This window comes from Mustelus asterias, chromosome 8, assembly GCF_964213995.1.
Source record: "Mustelus asterias chromosome 8, sMusAst1.hap1.1, whole genome shotgun sequence".
NCBI lineage: Eukaryota > Metazoa > Chordata > Chondrichthyes > Carcharhiniformes > Triakidae > Mustelus > Mustelus asterias.
Window position 1 is genome coordinate 120,382,669 of NC_135808.1, and position 18,105 is coordinate 120,400,773.

An 18,105-nucleotide genomic window follows, 5' to 3' on the forward strand; every position below is an offset into this window, starting at 1 on the left:
CATACACTGTTCAATAAAACTTGTTTCTTATCAGCCTTTCAGGCGTTTGTTTCAACATTTCGAGGCAATTTATGTCATGATAATTGGTAATTAGGATCAAAATTAAAATCGGACTTTCAAACAGGTTTATTATTAGAACAAAGACAAAATACTGCTTTATTCATTTGTGGGACATGGGTATTCTGGCTGGTTAGTATTTATTGCACGTCCCTAGTTGTCCTTGGCAGGGCAGTTGGGAGTCAACCACATTGCTGTGGCTCTGGAGTCACATGTAGGCCAGACCAGGTAAGGATGGCAGATTTCCTTCCCTAAAGGACATTAGTGAACCAGATGGGCTTTTCCGACAATCGATTCATGGTCATCAGTAGATTTTTAATTCCAGATTTTCTTTTCCTGAATTCAAGTTCCACCATCTGCCGTGGTGGGATTCGAACTGATCGAATCCCCAGATGATTGGCTGAGTTTCTGGATTCATAGTCGAGCGATAATACCGCAAGGCTATACTGTGGATGCTGGAATCTGAAACAACAGAAAAAGCTGAAGAAACTCAGCAGGTCTGACAGCATCTGTGGAGAGAGAATAGAGCCAACGTTTCGAGTCTGGATGATCCTTCATCAGAGCTCAAAAACAGAAAACAGAATTCCAGCAAAGCGTCAACCAGACTCAAAATGTTGGCTCTATTCTCCCTCCACAGATGCTATCAGAGCTGCTGAGTTTCTCCAGCATTTTCTGTTTTTATTATTATTAGAACAGTGCCCGTTTTCACCCTTTCACTAAAATAGCTCCCAGTACCTCGGGCTTTCCTCATAATATTGTTTTGTCAACCCCATGTGAATCTGTTCTGTACTCTCTCGCCCTCGCTCTCTCTCTCTCTCTCTCTCGCCCTCGCTTTCTCTCTCTCGCCCTCGCTTTCTCTCTCTCGCCCTCGCTCTCTCTCTCGCCCTCGCTCTCTCTCTCGCCCTCGCTTTCTCTCTCTCGCCCTCGCTTTCTCTCTCTCGCCCTCGCTCTCTCTCTCTCTCTCTCTCACCCTCGCTCTCTCTCTCTCGCCCTCGCTCTCTCTCTCTCGCCCTCGCTCTCTCTCTCTCGCCCTCGCTCTCTCTCTCTCGCCCTCGCTCTCTCTCGCCCTCGCTCTCTCTCTCTCGCCCTCGCTTTCTCTCTCTCGCCCTCGCTCTCTCTCTCTCGCCCTCGCTCTCTCTCTCTCGCCCTCGCTTTCTCTCTCTCGCCCTCGCTTTCTCTCTCTCGCCCTCGCTCGCTCTCTCTCGCCCTCGCTCTCTCTCTCTCGTCCTCGCTCTCTCTCGCCCTCGCTCTCTCTCGCCCTCGCTCTCTCTCTCTCGCCCTCGCTCTCTCTCTCTCGCCCTCGCTCTCTCTCTCTCACCCTCTCTCTCTCTCTCGCCCTCGCTCTCTCTCTCTCGCCCTCGCTCTCTCTTGCCCTCGCTCTCTCTCTCTCGCCCTCGCTCTCTCTTGCCCTCGCTCTCTCTCTCTCGCCCTTGCTTTCTCTCTCTCGCCCTCGCTCGCTCTCTCTCGCCCTCGCTCTCTCTCTCTCGTCCTCGCTCTCTCTCTCTCTCGCCCTCGCTCTCTCTCGCCCTCGTATCTCTCTCTCTCGCCCTCGCTCTCTCTCTCTCACCCTCTCTCTCTCTCTCACCCTCGCTCTCTCTCTCTCGCCCTCGCTCTCTCTCTCTTGTCCTCGCTCTCTCTCGCCCTCGCCCTCGCTCTCTCTTGCCCTCGCTCTCTCTCTCTCGCCCTCGCCCTTGCTCTCTCTCTCTCGCCCTTGCCCTCGCTCTCTCTCTCTCGCCCTCGCCCTCGCTCTCTCTCTCTCGCCCTCGCCCTCGCTCTCTCTCTCTCGCCCTCGCCCTCGCTCTCTCTCTCTCGCCCTCGCCCTCTCTCTCTCTCTCTCGCCCTCGCTCTCTCTCGCCCTCGCTCTCTCTCTCTCGCCCTCGCTCTCTCTCTCTCACCCTCTCTCTCTCTCTCGCCCTCGCTCTCTCTCGCCCTCTCTCTCTCTCTCTCGCCCTCGCTCTCTCTCGCCCTCGCTCTCTCTCTCTCGCCCTCGCTCTCTCTCTCTCACCCTCGCTCTCTCTCTCTCGCCCTCGCTCTCTCCCTCTCGCCCTCACTCTTTCCCTCTCGCCCTCGCTCTCTCTCTCTCTCGCCCTCGCTCTCTCTCTCTCGCCCTCGCTCTCTCTCTCTCGCCCTCGCTCTCTCTCTCTCGCCCTCGCTCTCTCCCTCTCGCCCTCACTCTTTCCCTCTCGCCCTCGCTCTCTCTCTCTCTCGCCCTCGCTCTCTCTCTCTCGCCCTCGCTCTCTCTCTCTCGCCCTCGCTCTCTCTCTCTCGCCCTCGCTCTCTCTCTCTCTCGCCTTCGCTCTCACTCTCTCGCCCTCGCTCTCTCTCTCTCGCCCTCGCTCTCTCTCTCTCGCCCTCGCTCTCTCTCTCTCGCCCTCGCTCTCTCTCTCTCGCCCTCGCTCTCTCTCTCTCGCCCTCGCTCTCTCTCTCTCGCCCTCGCTCTCTCTCTCTCGCCCTCGCTCTCTCGCCCTCACTCTCTCTCTCTCGCCCTCGCTCTCTCTCTCTCGCCCTCGCTCTCTCTCTCTCGCCCTCGCTCTCTCTCTCTCGCCCTCGCTCTCGCTCTCTCTCTCTCGCCCTCGCTCTCTCTCTCACCCTCGCTCTCTCTCTCGCTCTCGCTCTCTCTCTCTCGCCCTCGCTCTCTCTCTCTCGCCCTCGCTCTTTCTCTCTCGCCTTCACTCTCTCTCTCTCGCCCTCGCTCTCTCTCTCTCGCCCTCGCTCTCTCTCTCTCGCCCTCGCTCTCTCTCTCTCGCCCTCGCTCTCTCTCTCTCTCTCTCTCTCGCCCTCGCTCTCTCTCTCTCTCTCTCGCCCTCGCTCTCTCTCTCTCGCCCTCGCTCTCTCTCTCTCGCCCTCGCTCTCTCTCTCTCGCCCTCGCTCTCTCTCTCTCGCCGTCGCTCTCTCTCTCTCGCTCTCGCTCTCTCTCTCTCTCGCCCTCGCTCTCTCTCTCTCTCGCTCTCTCTCTCTCGCCCTCACCCTCGCTCTCTCTCTCTCGCCCTCTGATGCACCTCAATGAGCACCCGGAAACAAGGCTTTAGAACTGAAGGCTTTAATACATTAACAATGAAACTACTAACACAAATTCACCCGTTCAGACTGAAGGGGTCCTGCCGGAGCAGGGGGTCTTATACCCTGCCACCGGAGGCGGGACCCCACTGGAGTGTGCCACGATAACACTTAGGACAGGTAAACACCCTAACCCAACAACATAGTACAACCCCCATAACAACAACACCCTAGCCCAACAGTAACACAATAACAACCCCAGTGGTGAACCAACGATGGTTCACCACATTCACCCCTCCTTTAGGAACCAAAGGTGGCGGGGTGGATGAAAACAGACAATGACAAAAAAAATAACAGGATTCACAAGTCCAGACGGTCTGGAGGACCACACCGACGCTGCGATCTTCTCAACACCGGTTGCGAAACCGGAGCAGGTGCTTGCGGTGGCTCTCTCAAAGCAACATCTGGCTGTCCCCTCAAAGACTCCCGGGCCGGCCGGCCCTGATGAGGCGATGGTGTAGGGGATCCTGGAACGTTTGGTGGTGGTGGTGGTGGTGATGATGGTGGCGCCGATCTCCGAGTCTCAGGCAAGCTGTACATGGGAGTAAAAGTGTTATGCACTGGTCCCGGTGCTGACCGCGCCACATCTGGGGAAGTAATGAGGAGTAGTGGATCTGTGACTGGGGGAATAGGAGCGACAGGAGTTGCTACGTCCCCTGCGGGCGCCAGGTCTCTAATGGAGACAGTGTCCTCTCGCCCGTCAGGATATGCCACATAGGCATACTGAGGGTTGGCGTGGAGGAGTTGGACCGGTTCGACCAAGGGGTCGGACTTGCGAGCCCTCACATGGCGCCGCAGAAGGACGGGTCCTGGGTACGTCAACCAGGCTGGCAATGAGGTCCCCGAGGACGACTTCCGAGGGAATGAGAACATCCTCTCGTGGGGAGTAGCATTGGTTGCCGTACACAGGAGGGAGCGGATAGAATGGAGCGCAGTTGGAAGGACCTCCTGCCACCGGGAGACTGGAAGGCCCTTGGATTTCAGTGCCAGTAGGACAGCCTTCCAGACTGTAGCATTCTCCCTTTCCACCTGTCCGTTACCCCTAGGGTTGTAGCTCGTGGTTCTACTAGAGGCAATCCCGAATGAGAGCAGGAATTGCCTCAAGTCGTTGCTCATGAACGACGAGCCCCTGTCGCTATGAATATAGCAGGGGTACCCGAACAGGGTAAAAAGCTCACTGAATGCCTTGATGACGGTGGCAGTCGACGTGTCCGCACAGGGGAAAACAAACGGAAACCGGGAAAATTCGTCTATTATGTTAAGAAAATAGACATTCCGATCCGTTGAGGGAAGGGGGCCCTTAAAATCTACACTCAGCCTCTCAAAAGGGCGAGTGGCCTTGACCAAATGTGCCCGGTCTGGTCGATAAAAGTGTGGTTTGCATTCTGCGCAAATCCGACAACTTCTAGTAACTGACCTGACCTCCTCCACCGAGTAGGGTAGGTTGCGGGCTTTTATGAAGTGGTAGAGTCTGGTGACTCCAGGATGACACAGATCATTGTGGAGAGCCTTCAAGCGGTCCTCCTGCATGATGGCGCATGTTCCGCGCGAGAGGGCATCCGAGGGCTCATTGAGCTTCCCTGGACGATACATAATATCGTAATTATAGGTGGAGAGCTCAATTCTCCACCGCAAGATCTTATCGTTCTTGATCTTGCCCCTCTGCGTGTTACTGAACATAAACGCCACGGATCGTTGATCCGTGATCAGGGTGAACCGCTTACCTGCCAGGTAATGGCGCCAGTGTCTGACTGCCTCCACAATGGCCTGAGCCTCCTTTTCCACCGCTGAGTGCCGAATCTCTGGGCCTTGAAGGGTGCGGGAAAAAAACGCGACGGGCCTGCCTGCCTGGTTTAGTGTGGCGGCTAGGGCGAAGTCCGATGCATCACTCTCCACCTGGAAAGGGATGGATTCATCCACTGCGTGCATCGTGGCTTTCGAGATGTCGCTTTTCAAAACCTTGAAGGCCAATTGGGCCTCCGGCGTAAGTGGGAAGGTCGTGGACTTAATGAGCGGACGAGCTTTGTCCGCGTAGTTGGGGACCCACTGTGCATAATACGAAAAGAACCCGAGGCATCTCCTCAGTGCTTTCGTGCTAGCGGGCAAGGGAAGTTCAGTGAGTGGGCGCATACGGTCTGGATCAGGGCCAATGACCCCGTTTTCCACCACGTATCCGAGGATGGCTAACTTGCGCGTACGGAATACGCACTTCTCCCTGTTATAGGTCAGATTCAGGCGAGATGCAGTGCGTAGAAAGTGTTGGAGATTCGTGTCGTGGTCCTGCTGGTCATGGCCGCAGATGGTGACGTTATCCAGGTACGGGAAGGTAGCCCGCAACCCGTTCTGGTCCACCATTCGGTCCATAGCACGCTGGAAGACCGAGACCCCATTGGTGACACCAAATGGAACCCTGAGGAATTGGTATAGACGACCATCCGCCTCAAAAGCCGTATATTGTCGGTCCTCTGGGCGGATGGGGAGTTGATGGTAGGCGGACTTAAGGTCTATGGTAGAAAACACTCGGTACTGCGCAATCTGATTGACCATATCAGAAATGCGCGGGAGAGGATACGCATCCAGCTGCGTGTATCTATTAATGGTCTGACTATAGTCGATGACCATCCGAGGTTTGTTCCCGCTTTTGACTACCACGACCTGCGCTCTCCACGGACTAGCACTGGCCTGTATGATCCCTTCCTTGAGGAGCCGCTGAACCTCAGATCTAATAAAGATCCGGTCCTCAGCGCTGTAACGCCTACTTTTAGTAGCGATGGGCTTGCAGCCAGGTACCAGATTTTTAAAAAGGGATGGTGTCGTGATCTTCAGGGTGGATAGATTGCACGCGGGGCGCTTTGGGCAATTTGGAGGCTGCGGCTGGTTCCCTACTGCCAGTGAAGGGAGTGGCCCACCGTACTGTAGGATCACACTCCTCATGTGGGCCATAAAGTTTAGTCCGAGGAGAATTGGCGCGCAAAGGTGAGGTAGCACAAGGAGCCTGTATTGCTCGTAAACTGTGCCCTGTACCTCAAGAGTTACCATACATCGTCCTTGGATCGGTACAGACCGGGACTGTGATGCCATGGAAATTGTCTGTTTGGCAGGGAGAACCCGGAGTCCACACCTTTTAGCAGTTTCAGGGTGTATGAAACTTTCGGTGCTCCCACTGTCAAACAGACAATTCACAGTTCTGCCACTAACCTTTACCTCCATCATGGAATGTTCCAGTCTGTAATGCCTGGTCTGATCCAGAGAGATCGACGCCACCGTTGGCCCCTGGGCGTCACTGCATGCTGCCGATGTGGATGCTGAGGACCCCTGCTGGTCGCTGCTGCATGCTGCCGATGTGGATGCTGAGGACCCCTGCTGGTCGCTCCTAGTCGTCGTGGACCATGATGGCCGCCCCCATGAATCGCATGTGGCCGAGGGCTCCAAGCGCAGCGACTCCTGGTGGTCTTCCTCCTCCTCTGTCTGCCACGATGGCGCCGTCCTGAGATCGCACGTGGTCGGACCTCGTGGGTACTGCAGCGCCGAAAGAGATGGTCTCCGTTCTGGAGGGTTACATGCTGCACTGCCGTTTTTAGGTTTGGACCTGCAGACTTTGCCGTAGTGGCCTTTTTTACCGCACTGGCTGCAGATTGCCGTTCTTGCCGGACACTGTTGCCGTGGATGCTTGGCCCCACCGCAAAAATAGCATCGCTGGCCCCCTGGAGCTGCCGCCGTCGTCGAATCGATCTGGGAGCGCGGGTTCGCGGGGCGAGGAGGGAGCAGAGCTTGCTCCAACCACGTTGACTGCACGTGGTCCTCGGGGTACAGCGTCAAGCTCTTCGACGCCGCCTCCAACCTCACGGCCATCCCCATTGCCTGGGTCAAGTTGAGTTTCCCCTTTTCTAATAATTTAAGTCTGATGTACGAGGACCCTACCCCTGCTACGAACGCGTCTCGGGCGAGGTCTTGCATGTACTGCTCGGCGGAGACATCCTTACAGTCACAACCCCTGGCAAGCTGCAGGAGTTCATTGGCGTAGTCTTCTATGGTCTCGCCCGACTGCCGACGTCGTGTAGCGAGGAGATAACGAGCGTGAATCTCGTTGGGTGGCGTAATGTACCTATTCTTTAGGAGCTCGACGGCACCCTGGTAAGTGGAAGCTGCACGAATGGCTAGGTAAATCGTGTCGCTTACCCTTGCGTGGAGGACCTGGAGTCTATCACTGTCTGTAGTGATAGCTACCGAGGCTGCCAGGTAGTCCTCGAAGCACTTCCACCAATGTTCGAACGTGTTAGCTGCACCGACCGCACGTGGGTCCAGTGTCAGACGATCCGGTTTTAGGATCTGTTCCATATTCTCAGTTAATGTATTAAATTGATGCACCTCAATGAGCACCCGGAAACAAGGCTTTAGAACTGAAGGCTTTAATACATTAACAATGAAACTACTAACACAAATTCACCCGTTCAGACTGAAGGGGTCCTGCCGGAGCAGGGGGTCTTATACCCTGCCACCGGAGGCGGGACCCCACTGGAGTGTGCCACGATAACACTTAGGACAGGTAAACACCCTAACCCAACAACATAGTACAACCCCCATAACAACAACACCCTAGCCCAACAGTAACACAATAACAACCCCAGTGGTGAACCAACGATGGTTCACCACACCCTCACTCTCTGTCTCCTGCCCTCACTCTCTCTTTCTCGCCCTCTCTCTCTCTCCCGCTCTCCCTCTCCCCTGCTCCCTCTCTCTTTCTCCATGGACTTTAATATACTTCATAGTTGGTTTTAAACTTCACGAAACAATTTGAACCGCATCATGCAGAATAATGCCCTGACCTAATCCTGATATTCGAAAATAAAGTTCCCACATTATTAGCCAGAGGAAAAGACATTTTATCTCGTGCAATCAGCATTCACACTTTGCCAACTGGCAATTGTCCAAAGCGGTCTCTGAGGATGTGATTGGGAGACGAGCTATTTCTGAGTGCTTGGATAATTATTGGGACTTGGTTGGTTAATGTGTATTTGTGTGGGAGATGAGTTGTGTGTCTAAAACTGACTGCAATGCTGGATGTAGCAGCATTGCTTGTGCTGTCGACATGAAGTGGAACGCAGACTTTGGAAGTAATGCACATTGCTGAGGTGAGGAGAGATTTCTTCACCCAGAGGGTGGTGAATGTGTGGAATTCACTGCCACAGAAAGCAGTTGAGGCCAAAACATTGTCTGATTTCAAGAAGAAATTAGATATAGCTCTTGGGGCCAAAGGGATCAAGGGATATTGGGGGAAGGGGGGATCAGGATATTGAATTTGACGATCAGCCAAGATCATAATGAATGGAGGAGCAGGTTCGAAGGGCCGAATGCTTCTTGCTTCTACCACCTCCCAGTGTATTTCTTTCATTGTTAATGCAATTATTTGAAGAGGATAAAGAAAAACGGGGAGAGAAACAGTTCCATTCAAGCATCTCTTTACATGGCATCTTCCTTTTTAATTGACTGTGGGCAGCAGGGTGGCACAGTGGTTAGCACTGCTGCCTCACAGTGCCAGGGACCTGGGTTCAACTCCAGTCTTGGGTCACTGTCTGTGGGGAGTCTGCACATCCTCCCAGTGGGTTTCCTCCGGGTGCTCCGGTTTCCTCCCACAGTCCAAAGATGTGCGGGTTATGGGGATTAGTGGTATATACTTGGGGTTACGGGGGTAGGGCCTGGGTCAGATGATCTGTCAGAGGGTCGGTGCAGACCCGATGGGCCGAATGGCCTCTTTCTGCAGGGATTCTGTGATCTATGAGTGGAATGGTATCAGTATTGTAGCAAATGCTGTAACATAAAGCACAGTCGCATTAGATCAGCAGGGAAATATGTGTTAGTCTCTGTTGGAACGACTGTAAGAATCTGCACTTGGTCTCTCTGCTCCTGGGACAGGCAAAATGGCCAGGATCCACCCCCGATTACTACCCATGACCAGAGCTGGATGGTCATGGAAAGCTTGCTGACTTCCACCACCCTCCCCCTTCCCCTCCAACTAACAATAGAATAAGCTGCCAACACAGTCTGCCAAGGCTCAGATTGGGATAATGCCAGTCAAGGTGGTTGACCGGTGCCGAGAACTGTACCACGGCAATGAGCCAACAGCACCACCAAGACAGGAAGGGGAGCTGGAAGGAGTCCATTATCTTTTTAATGTTCACTGATCTCCCATCTCGAGGGCAAAACACTGAGGTGACAAATGAAATGATTTCCTCTCCTGGGGGCATTCAGAATAAGGAGCCTGATTCCTGTAGCATTGCTGACAAAACAATTATTAATCTCAAGTTTTGAAATGTTCATTTGACCCTCGCCCTTCCTCCCACAGCAACGATAGCTTTTCAAGAGAAGAGTTCACCCAATGCATCTCTTGGGAAAGTGATGGCCTCGTGGTATTATCGTTAGACTATTAATCCAGAAACTCAACTAATGTTCTGGGGACCCGGGTTCGAAGCCCGCCACAGCAGATGGTGGAATTTGAATTCAATAAAAAATATCTGGAATTACGAATCTACTGATGACCATGAAACCATTGTCGATTGTCTGAAAAAACCCATCTGATTCACTAATATCCTTTAGGGAAGGAAATCTGCTGTCCTTATCTGGTCTGGCCTACATGTGAGTCCAGAACCACAGCAATGTGGTTGTGCTATTTCACTCTGTTGGCACAGATGAGGAATTTCAGTTATGAAAGAAGGTTGGGGAAGTTAGGATTGACTGTTTACCTTGGAGGCCGAGGGGAGATTTGATAAACTTGCTCAAAATTATGAGAGGTCTGGACAGAGTAAACAGTTAGAAACTGTTCCCACTCGTGAAAGGATCGAGAGGGCACAGATTTTAAGTAGTTGGCAAAAATAGCTTGGGTCCTGAGGTCTACCCATGCTAAATACTCTGTGAATTGCATGGAGGGTGTATGGGCAAAGAATGGAGGGTGGGTGACATGGGTTGGCATGAGTTGGCACTAAGTTGGGATGGGGCTATCAAAGACCATAGGGGTGGGTAAGGAGATACATTGGCATGGTGAGGTTGAGGATCCATGGGGGGGGGGGGGTGAGGGTCAAAGGTTGGTGTGGAGATTGAGAGGCCATGAGGGAATGTGTGGGGGGGGCATGTGGTGGCATGGATGGGGCATGGGGAGTGTGTTTGGGAGGGGAGGGGGGTGTGAAGGATAAGGGTTGGAGGGCTGTTTTTTGTTTTGTTCTTTACCACAATGCCAGGGCACCAAGGTGGGCATTTCTCCCAGCTCACCCTCACACCCGGCAGTCCCTGCACTGCCTCCAGACTGTTTCCAGGCCCAACTCCCATAAAACCCAATCCCACCAGAACAAGAATCCAAACTTCCACTTTTTCCTGGGTCAGGTTTGCGGAGCCTGGGATTCTGGAGTGAAGCTTCAGGCCGAGAAGCCTGTTTGTGAGATTTTCTGTTATCAATGAAACTTTAAACATGCTTTCAAATGAAATCAGTTATGATTTTTCTATAAATATGGGACGTGAATTATTTATGAACACATTTACAGAGGGCTCCCTATTTTAATATGCTAATCTTTTGTATCTAATTCTGAAGAAAGTATTTTCTGATTTTTTTTACACTTCAACATCTTTTAATATATTCCAATATCTTTTAATATATTCTAATATATTTTAATATATTCCAATATGTTTTAATATATTCCGATATATTTTAAAATATTCCTAAATCTTTTAATATATTTTAATATTTGATTAATAAGTTTCAATATGATTTAATATATTCCAGTAGTTTTAGTATATTTCATTATGTTTAATTATATTCTAATACCCTTTAATATTTTCCTATGTGATGCTGTATATCTTAATACCTTTTAATATATTCCAGTATATTTTAGTATATTCCAGTGCGTTTTAATATATTCCATTTTAAAAAAATATATTCCAGTATGTTTTAGTACATCCCTCCCTATCTCTGTAACCTCCTCCATCCCCGACAACCCTCCCTATCTCTGTAACCTCCTCCAGCCCCTACAACCCTCCCTATCTCTGTAACCTCCTCCAACCCCTACAACCCTCACTATCTCTGTAACCTCTTCCACCCCCTACAGCCCTCCCTGTCTCTGTAACCTCCTCCAGCCTCTACAACCCTCCCTATCTCTGTAACATCCTCCGGTCCCTACAACCCTCCCTATCTCTGTAACCTCCTCCAGCCCCTACAGCCCTCCCTGTCTCTGTAACCTCCTCCAGCCTCTACAACCCTCCCTATCTCTGTAACCTCCTCCAACCCCTACAACCCTCACTATCTCTGTAACCTCTTCCACCCCCTACAGCCCTCCCTGTCTCTGTAACCTCCTCCAGCCTCTACAACCCTCCCTATCTCTGTAACATCCTCCGGTCCCTACAACCCTCACTATCTCTGTAACCTCTTCCACCCCCTACAGCCCTCCCTGTCTCTGTAACCTCCTCCAGCCTCTACAACCCTCCCTATCTCTGTAACATCCTCCGGTCCCTACAACCCTCCCTGTCTCTGTAACCTCCTCCAGCCTCTACAACCCTCCCTATCTCTGTAACATCCTCCGGTCCCTACAACCCTCCCTATCTCTGTAACCTCCTCCAGCCCATACAACCCTCCCTTTCTCTGTAAACTCCTCCAGCCCTTACAACCCTCCATATCTCTGTTATCACTTCCAGCCCCTACAACCCTATCTCTGTAACATCCTCCAGCCCCTACAACCTTCCCTATCTCTGTAACATCCTCCAGCCCCTACAACCTCCCTATCTCTGTAGTCTCTTCCAGTCCCTACAACCCTCCATATCTCTGTTATCTCTTCCAGCCCCTACAACCCTATCTCTGTAACATCCTCCAGCCCCTCCAACCTTCCCTATCTCTGTAACATCCTCCAGCCCCTACAACCCTCCCTATCTCTGCAACTTCCTCCACCCTTACAACCCTCCCTACTCCTGTAACATCCTCCGGCCCCTACAGATATCTCTGTAATGTCTTCCAGCCCCTACAACCCTCCCTATCTCTGTAACATCCTCCAGCCCCTACAACCCTCCCTATCTCTGTAATCCCTTCCACCCCCTACAACCCTCCTTATCTCTGTAACCTCCTCCAGCCTCTAGAACCCTCCCTATCTCTGTGACCTCCTCCAGTCCCTACAATGCTCCCTACCTCTCTAACCTCCTCCAGCCCCTACAATCCTCACTATCTCTGTAATCTCCTCCAGCCCCTACAACCCTCCCTATCTCTGTAACCTCCTCCAGCCTCTACAACACTCACTATCTCTGTAACCTCCTCCAGCCTCTACAACCCTCCCTATCTCTGTAACATCCTCCGGTCCCTACAACCCTCCCTATCTCTGTAACCTCCTCCAGCCCCTACAACCCTCCCTATCTCTGTAACCTCCTCCAGCCCCTACAACCCTCCCTATCTCTGTAACATCCTCCAGCCCCTACAACCCTCCCTATCTCTGTAACCTCCTCCAGCCCCTACAACCCTCCCTATCTCTGTAACATCCTCCAGCCCCTACAACCCTCCCTATCTCTGTAACCTCTTCCACCCCCTACAGCCCTCCCTGTCTCTGTAACCTCCTCCAGCCTCTACAACCCTCCCTATCTCTGTAACATCCTCCAGCCCCTACAACCCTCCCTATCTCTGTAACATCCTCCGGTCCCTACAACCCTCCCTATCTCTGTAACCTCCTCCAGCCCCTACAACCCTCCCTATCTCTGTAACCTCCTCCAGCCCCTACAACCCTCCCTATCTCTGTAACATCCTCCAGCCCCTACAACCCTCCCTATCTCTGTAACATCCTCCGGTCCCGACAACCCTCCCTATCTCTGTAACCTACTCCAGCCTCTACAACCCTCCCTATCTCTGTAACCTACTCCACCCTTACAACCCTCCCGATCTATGTTTTAAAATGTTCTTTTTTAATATATTCTAATATGTTTTAAATAATCTAATATCTTTTAATAAATCCAATATATTTTAACACATTCCATTACGTTTTAGTATGTTCCGATGTATTTTAAGAGGCCTTTGTATGATTATGCTTGTATCTTGCAAGATCACTGTGCCTTTGGATCGATGTTTTACATGGACATTGAATCTTTTGTATGTCTATGTACACGGTTCAATATACTTTGAGGCCAAAGGACAAGAAAGTGTGGGTTCCTGTTTATGTTGTGGGAAAGTTTTGCATGTTTGGATTGCACAGTACCTGTAGGAGGGCTTAGACATGAAGCCAGTGAAAGGCTGAATTTGAAAATGGGCTGGGAACTGCAATAATTTTGCTTTCAAAAATAGCCGTACAAACTGTGTGTTTTTAAACAATAATCCTCCAGTAAATGTCACCAACACTTCTTATCTCGCCTACAGGGATGTGGATGCGATGGACTTTTCCCTTGAATATGTCAAGGTATGTTACCTGTTTCCAAATACCATGCATGGAGTGATGAGATTGACAATACTGTGCTGTGTTGATTTGTGGCTTGTCTTGTTGAGTCCTTGTCAAGTGCTTTCTTCATCCTTTAGAGAGCGCAGTAATGCCTCAGTTCCTGCTCTCTGGGAGTTTAATTCCCAGTAAGAAGTTTAACAACATGAGGTTAAAGTCCAACAGGTTTATTTGGTAGCAAAAGCCACACAAGCTTTCGGGGCCTTAAGCCCCTTCTTCAGGTGAGTGTTTAATTCCCAACAGGAGTTTAATTCCCAACAGGAGACACAGCGATCAAGACATTCGTGCTGGGGTTGGTGCAAGGGTGCTCAGACTTTAGTGACTTGGGATCTACTTTTTCAATAGTCATCCTAACATGATCGACGAGTGCAACCGTCCCAACTCACCCTCACAGGGTCATGTTGCACAATGGAGGCCTTATTCTGCCTGTCTATAGATAAAAGAAAAGAAAAATGTACCAAGAACATTCTTGCACATGATCAGGCAAAGTATTGCATAATACGAATTAATACCCCGACAGGGTATTAATAAAGCAGGTGGGTTTTTGCAACAAACTGGTTCTTTCGTGGTCACAGGTTCCAGAATTATAACTTGTTCAATTCATTGAATTTAAAATCTCCGACAGCATGATGGGATTTAAACTCTGCACTCCGGATCATGAATCCAGGAATCTCGCTTACAATTCCTGTGATGTAACATATGCTGCTGTAAGTTTAAGTTTTAAAGTTTATTTATTTATTAACAATGAAGTTACTGTGAAAATCCCCTGGTCACCACACTCTGGCGCCTGTTCGGGTACACTGAGGGAAAATTTAGCGTGGCCAATGCATCTAATCAGCATGTCTCTCAGACTGTGGGAGGAAACCAGAGCACCCAGAGGAAACCCATGCAGACACGGAGAGAATGTGCAGACTCCGCACAGACAGTGACCCCGGGTCCCTGACGCTGTGAGGCAGCAGTGTTAACCACTGTGCCACCGTGCCGCCCTAAGTAGCAAAGGTTCAGTGTTGTGTAATATTCAGTGGCCAACCTGGTTAATGGGTGAGAGTACTCTAAAACAAAAACAGAAAATGCTGGATAATCTCAGCAGGTCTGACAGCATCTGTGTGGAGAGAGAATAGAGTCAATGTTTAGAGTCTGGATGACCCTTGGTCAGAGCTGAAGACAAAGAAAATCGGGCCGGATTTATACTGGGGGGTTGGGGGGGGCTATAATTGGACAAAGGGAATGTAAATGGTGATGATAAAGGCTGAGAATGGTGCTAAGATAATTCACTAAGAATATTGTAAACATGTGCTAACTATTGTCGACACCCAGGAAGCATCTTGTGCAGCATTTTATAGCTGCCGTCACCAATAAGTATATAATTTATGTTGTATCTTATAAAGTTTACTCGTAACTTCACCATGGCGAAAATGTGTACAGAAAGCACCGCATGTGCACGATCCACGCATGTGCGGTACACAGAGAGCGTACTCCGTGCTGGTTCTGCACATGCGTCGAGTACACGGTGTTCAAAAACACCGCGGAAACTGGTTCCTGATCGACCATGATTGAGGTCTTGGGCCTCTCTTGGTTAGTGACTGCGTTAAACAGAGCAACTTACACAGCCAGGTTTAAAGTTTCTTTATTAAAAAATGTTTTACTCGTGCCACGAGTCGGCTAACATTAACACTGCTGTGAAAATCCCCGAGTCGCCACACTCCTGTTCGGAAACGCTGAGGGAGAATTTAGCATGGCCCACGCACCTGACCAGTATGGCTTTCGGACTGTGGGAGGAAACCAGAGCACCCGGAGGAAACCCACGCAGACACGGGGAGAACGTGCAGACTCCGCACAGAGAGTGACCCAAGCCGGGAATCGAACCCGGGTCCCTGGCGCTGCGAGGCGGCAGTGCTAACCACTTGACTGTGGCCTTCAGTGCAGACAGAGCATTGTCCACTTAAAATGTCTGATCTGCCTGTATATTATCGCTGACTCTGGGCAGTGTCTGAGAAACGACCAAACGGCTTTCTGTAACAAAGTCTACCTCCTATCCGCCTGCCCGGGCTGCTCGACACCCAGCATCATCACAAAAGCCGGATCCTGGTTCCAGACATTATGGACATAGGAAGGTGATGAGCCTCACACTGACCACAACGCGCTTGATCTCTCAAAGCATTTCCATTAAATCTTCCTCGATAATTGTTCTGCAGCCTTTTAAAAAGCGTACTTGTGAAGCAGCTTCTATGGGAGGTTGATGCAGCGGTTAAACATTGCTGCTCTAGACCAGATTAAACTGTTAGTAAGTCAGAGAAACAAGGGATGCTTTGTTTTGGTTTGTGAGGTTTTGTGGAGCTCCATGAACTCGAAATAGGGCCACGCTGGACGACTGCCCCTCCTCCCTCAGGCCCCCAAAGTGGTCACAGAGTGTGAGGAACAAACATCGAAACATCATAGACCATACAATCCCTACGGTGCAGAAGGAGGCCATTCAGCCCATCGAGTCTGCACCGACCACAATCCCACCCAGACACTATTCCCACAACCCCACATATTTACCCTGTTAGGGTCAATTTAGCGTGGCCAATCCACCTAAACCGCACATCCTTGGACTGTGGGAGGAAACCCGAGCACCCAGAGGAAACCCACACAGACACGGGGAGAACGTGCAAACTCCACACAGACAGTGACCCGAGGCCGGAATTGAACCCAGATCCCTGTCGCTGTGAGGCCGCAGTGCTAACCACTGTGCCAGCACACCCACCTGTGTCTCTGGCCCATGACGAAGGCACTGTAAGAAGTCTCACAACACCAGGTTAAAGTCCAACGGGTTTATTTGGTAGCACAAGCTTTCAGAGTGTGGCTCCTTCTTCAAGTGAGGCAGGGTCAGAGCCAGTGTCAGTGTGTGAGACGCTGCGGTGTCATTGTTGGATTACAGACAGCCCTTTCTAACTGCGAGTGCTGACAAGCCAGAAACACATGGAGCAAAGCTTTTCCTCTGAGCAGTTTGAAAAATCTCTCTCTAGTTACCCTCCGCTGTGACCTCCCCCCCCCCCCCCTTCCTTTGATGTGAATAGCAGGAGAAAAATGAACACAAACTTGCAAAGCATTTGTTTGTTTATGGTGATTACTGGAAAGTCAAATGCCTAAACGGCCAAACAATTACAGCACCAACTAGGGGAAGAAACAACATAAAAAGTGATTTCGGAGCTCGCTCTGAGGCTAATTACATCATTCCTCCAATTCTGGCCTCCTGCTCATTTCCCAATTTCTTTATTCCACTGGTGACTTTGCGCCGGCCAGGATTTAAACTCCGGAATTTCCTCCCTAAACCTCTCAGGCTTCTCTGCCTCACTTTCCTCATTCAGGCACTCCTTGCAACCGTGGGGCTTTTAAACTGTGTTAAAGGTGCTATTTAAATGCAGGTTGTTGTTGTTGAAGGCTGATGGTGTGAGCACCTGGCTTCCATTGTTCTATTCTGGTACTTGGTGCAAACTAGTGGAGACAGTCTGGCCTTCAGAAGGCAGTGTGCAGCAAGGCTCAGTTACCCCGAGCTGGACCGGCCTCTTACATAAAGAATCATACAGCGCAGAAGGAGACCATTCGGCCCATCAAGTCTGCACCCACCACAATCCCACCCAGCCCCTATCCCCATAACCCCAGGTATTTACCCTGCTAATCCCTGGTCACGAAGAGGCAATTTAACATGGCCAGTCCACCTAACCTGCACATCTTTGGACTGTGGGAGGAAACCGGAGCACCCGGAGGAAACCCATGCAGACACGGGGAGAAGGTGCAGACTCCGCACAGTGGCCCAAGCCGGGAATCGAACTCAGGTCCCTGGCACTGTGAGGCAGTAGTGATAACCACTGTGCCACCATGGGCCACATTCCACACAGTGGCTGGGTCAGAATGTCATTGACATCGGCTACTGAAGGACAGGCAACTCGAGATTTGACTTTAATTTGATTTGATTTTTTATTGTCACATGTATTAGCATACAGGGAAAAGTATTGTTTCTTGAGCGCTATACAGACAAAGCATACCGTACATAGGGAAGGAAAGGAGAGAGTGCAGAATGTAGTGTTACAGTCATAGCTAGGGGGTAGAGAAAGATCTGCTTAATATGAGGTAGGTTCATTCAAAGGTCGGACGGCAGCAGGGAAGAAGTTGTTCTCGAGTCGGTTGGTACGTGACCTCAGACTTTTGTATCTTTTTCCCGACAGAAGAAGGTGGAAGAGAGAATGTCCCGGGTGCGTGGGGTCCTTGATTATGCTGGCTGCTTTGCCGAGGCAGCAGGAAGTGTAGACAGAGTCAATGGATGGGAGGCTGGTGAGAATCTAGCTCCACAGTAACCAGCGTCCCCACAGCGCTCCTCACAGCTAAGAGGGCCATTCGAGAAAGCCAGTAATTTGTTGCAGATAGTTGTTATATGCAGAGGAGCAGCGTCAAGCTAACTCGGCCACCGGGGATCTGCCCAGTGATTAGAATCACAGAATCATTACAGTGCAGGAGGAGGCCATTTGGCCCATTGAGCCCGCACTGACAACAATCCCACTCAGGC

At 50.9% G+C, this 18,105-nt stretch overlaps 1 protein-coding gene across 2 annotated transcripts in view; it reads left to right on the top strand.

Moving 5' to 3' along the window:
• bcar3 (BCAR3 adaptor protein, NSP family member) overlaps nucleotides 1-18,105 on the top strand; it is a 219,848-nt gene that overhangs the window by 119,006 nt on the left and 82,737 nt on the right. For both annotated transcript variants that reach the window (XM_078218856.1, XM_078218857.1), the window contains one exon: nucleotides 13,484-13,523. In XM_078218856.1, coding sequence (XP_078074982.1) covers nucleotides 13,484-13,523 — 40 coding nt within the window. The remainder of the gene's footprint in view (nucleotides 1-13,483; nucleotides 13,524-18,105) is intronic.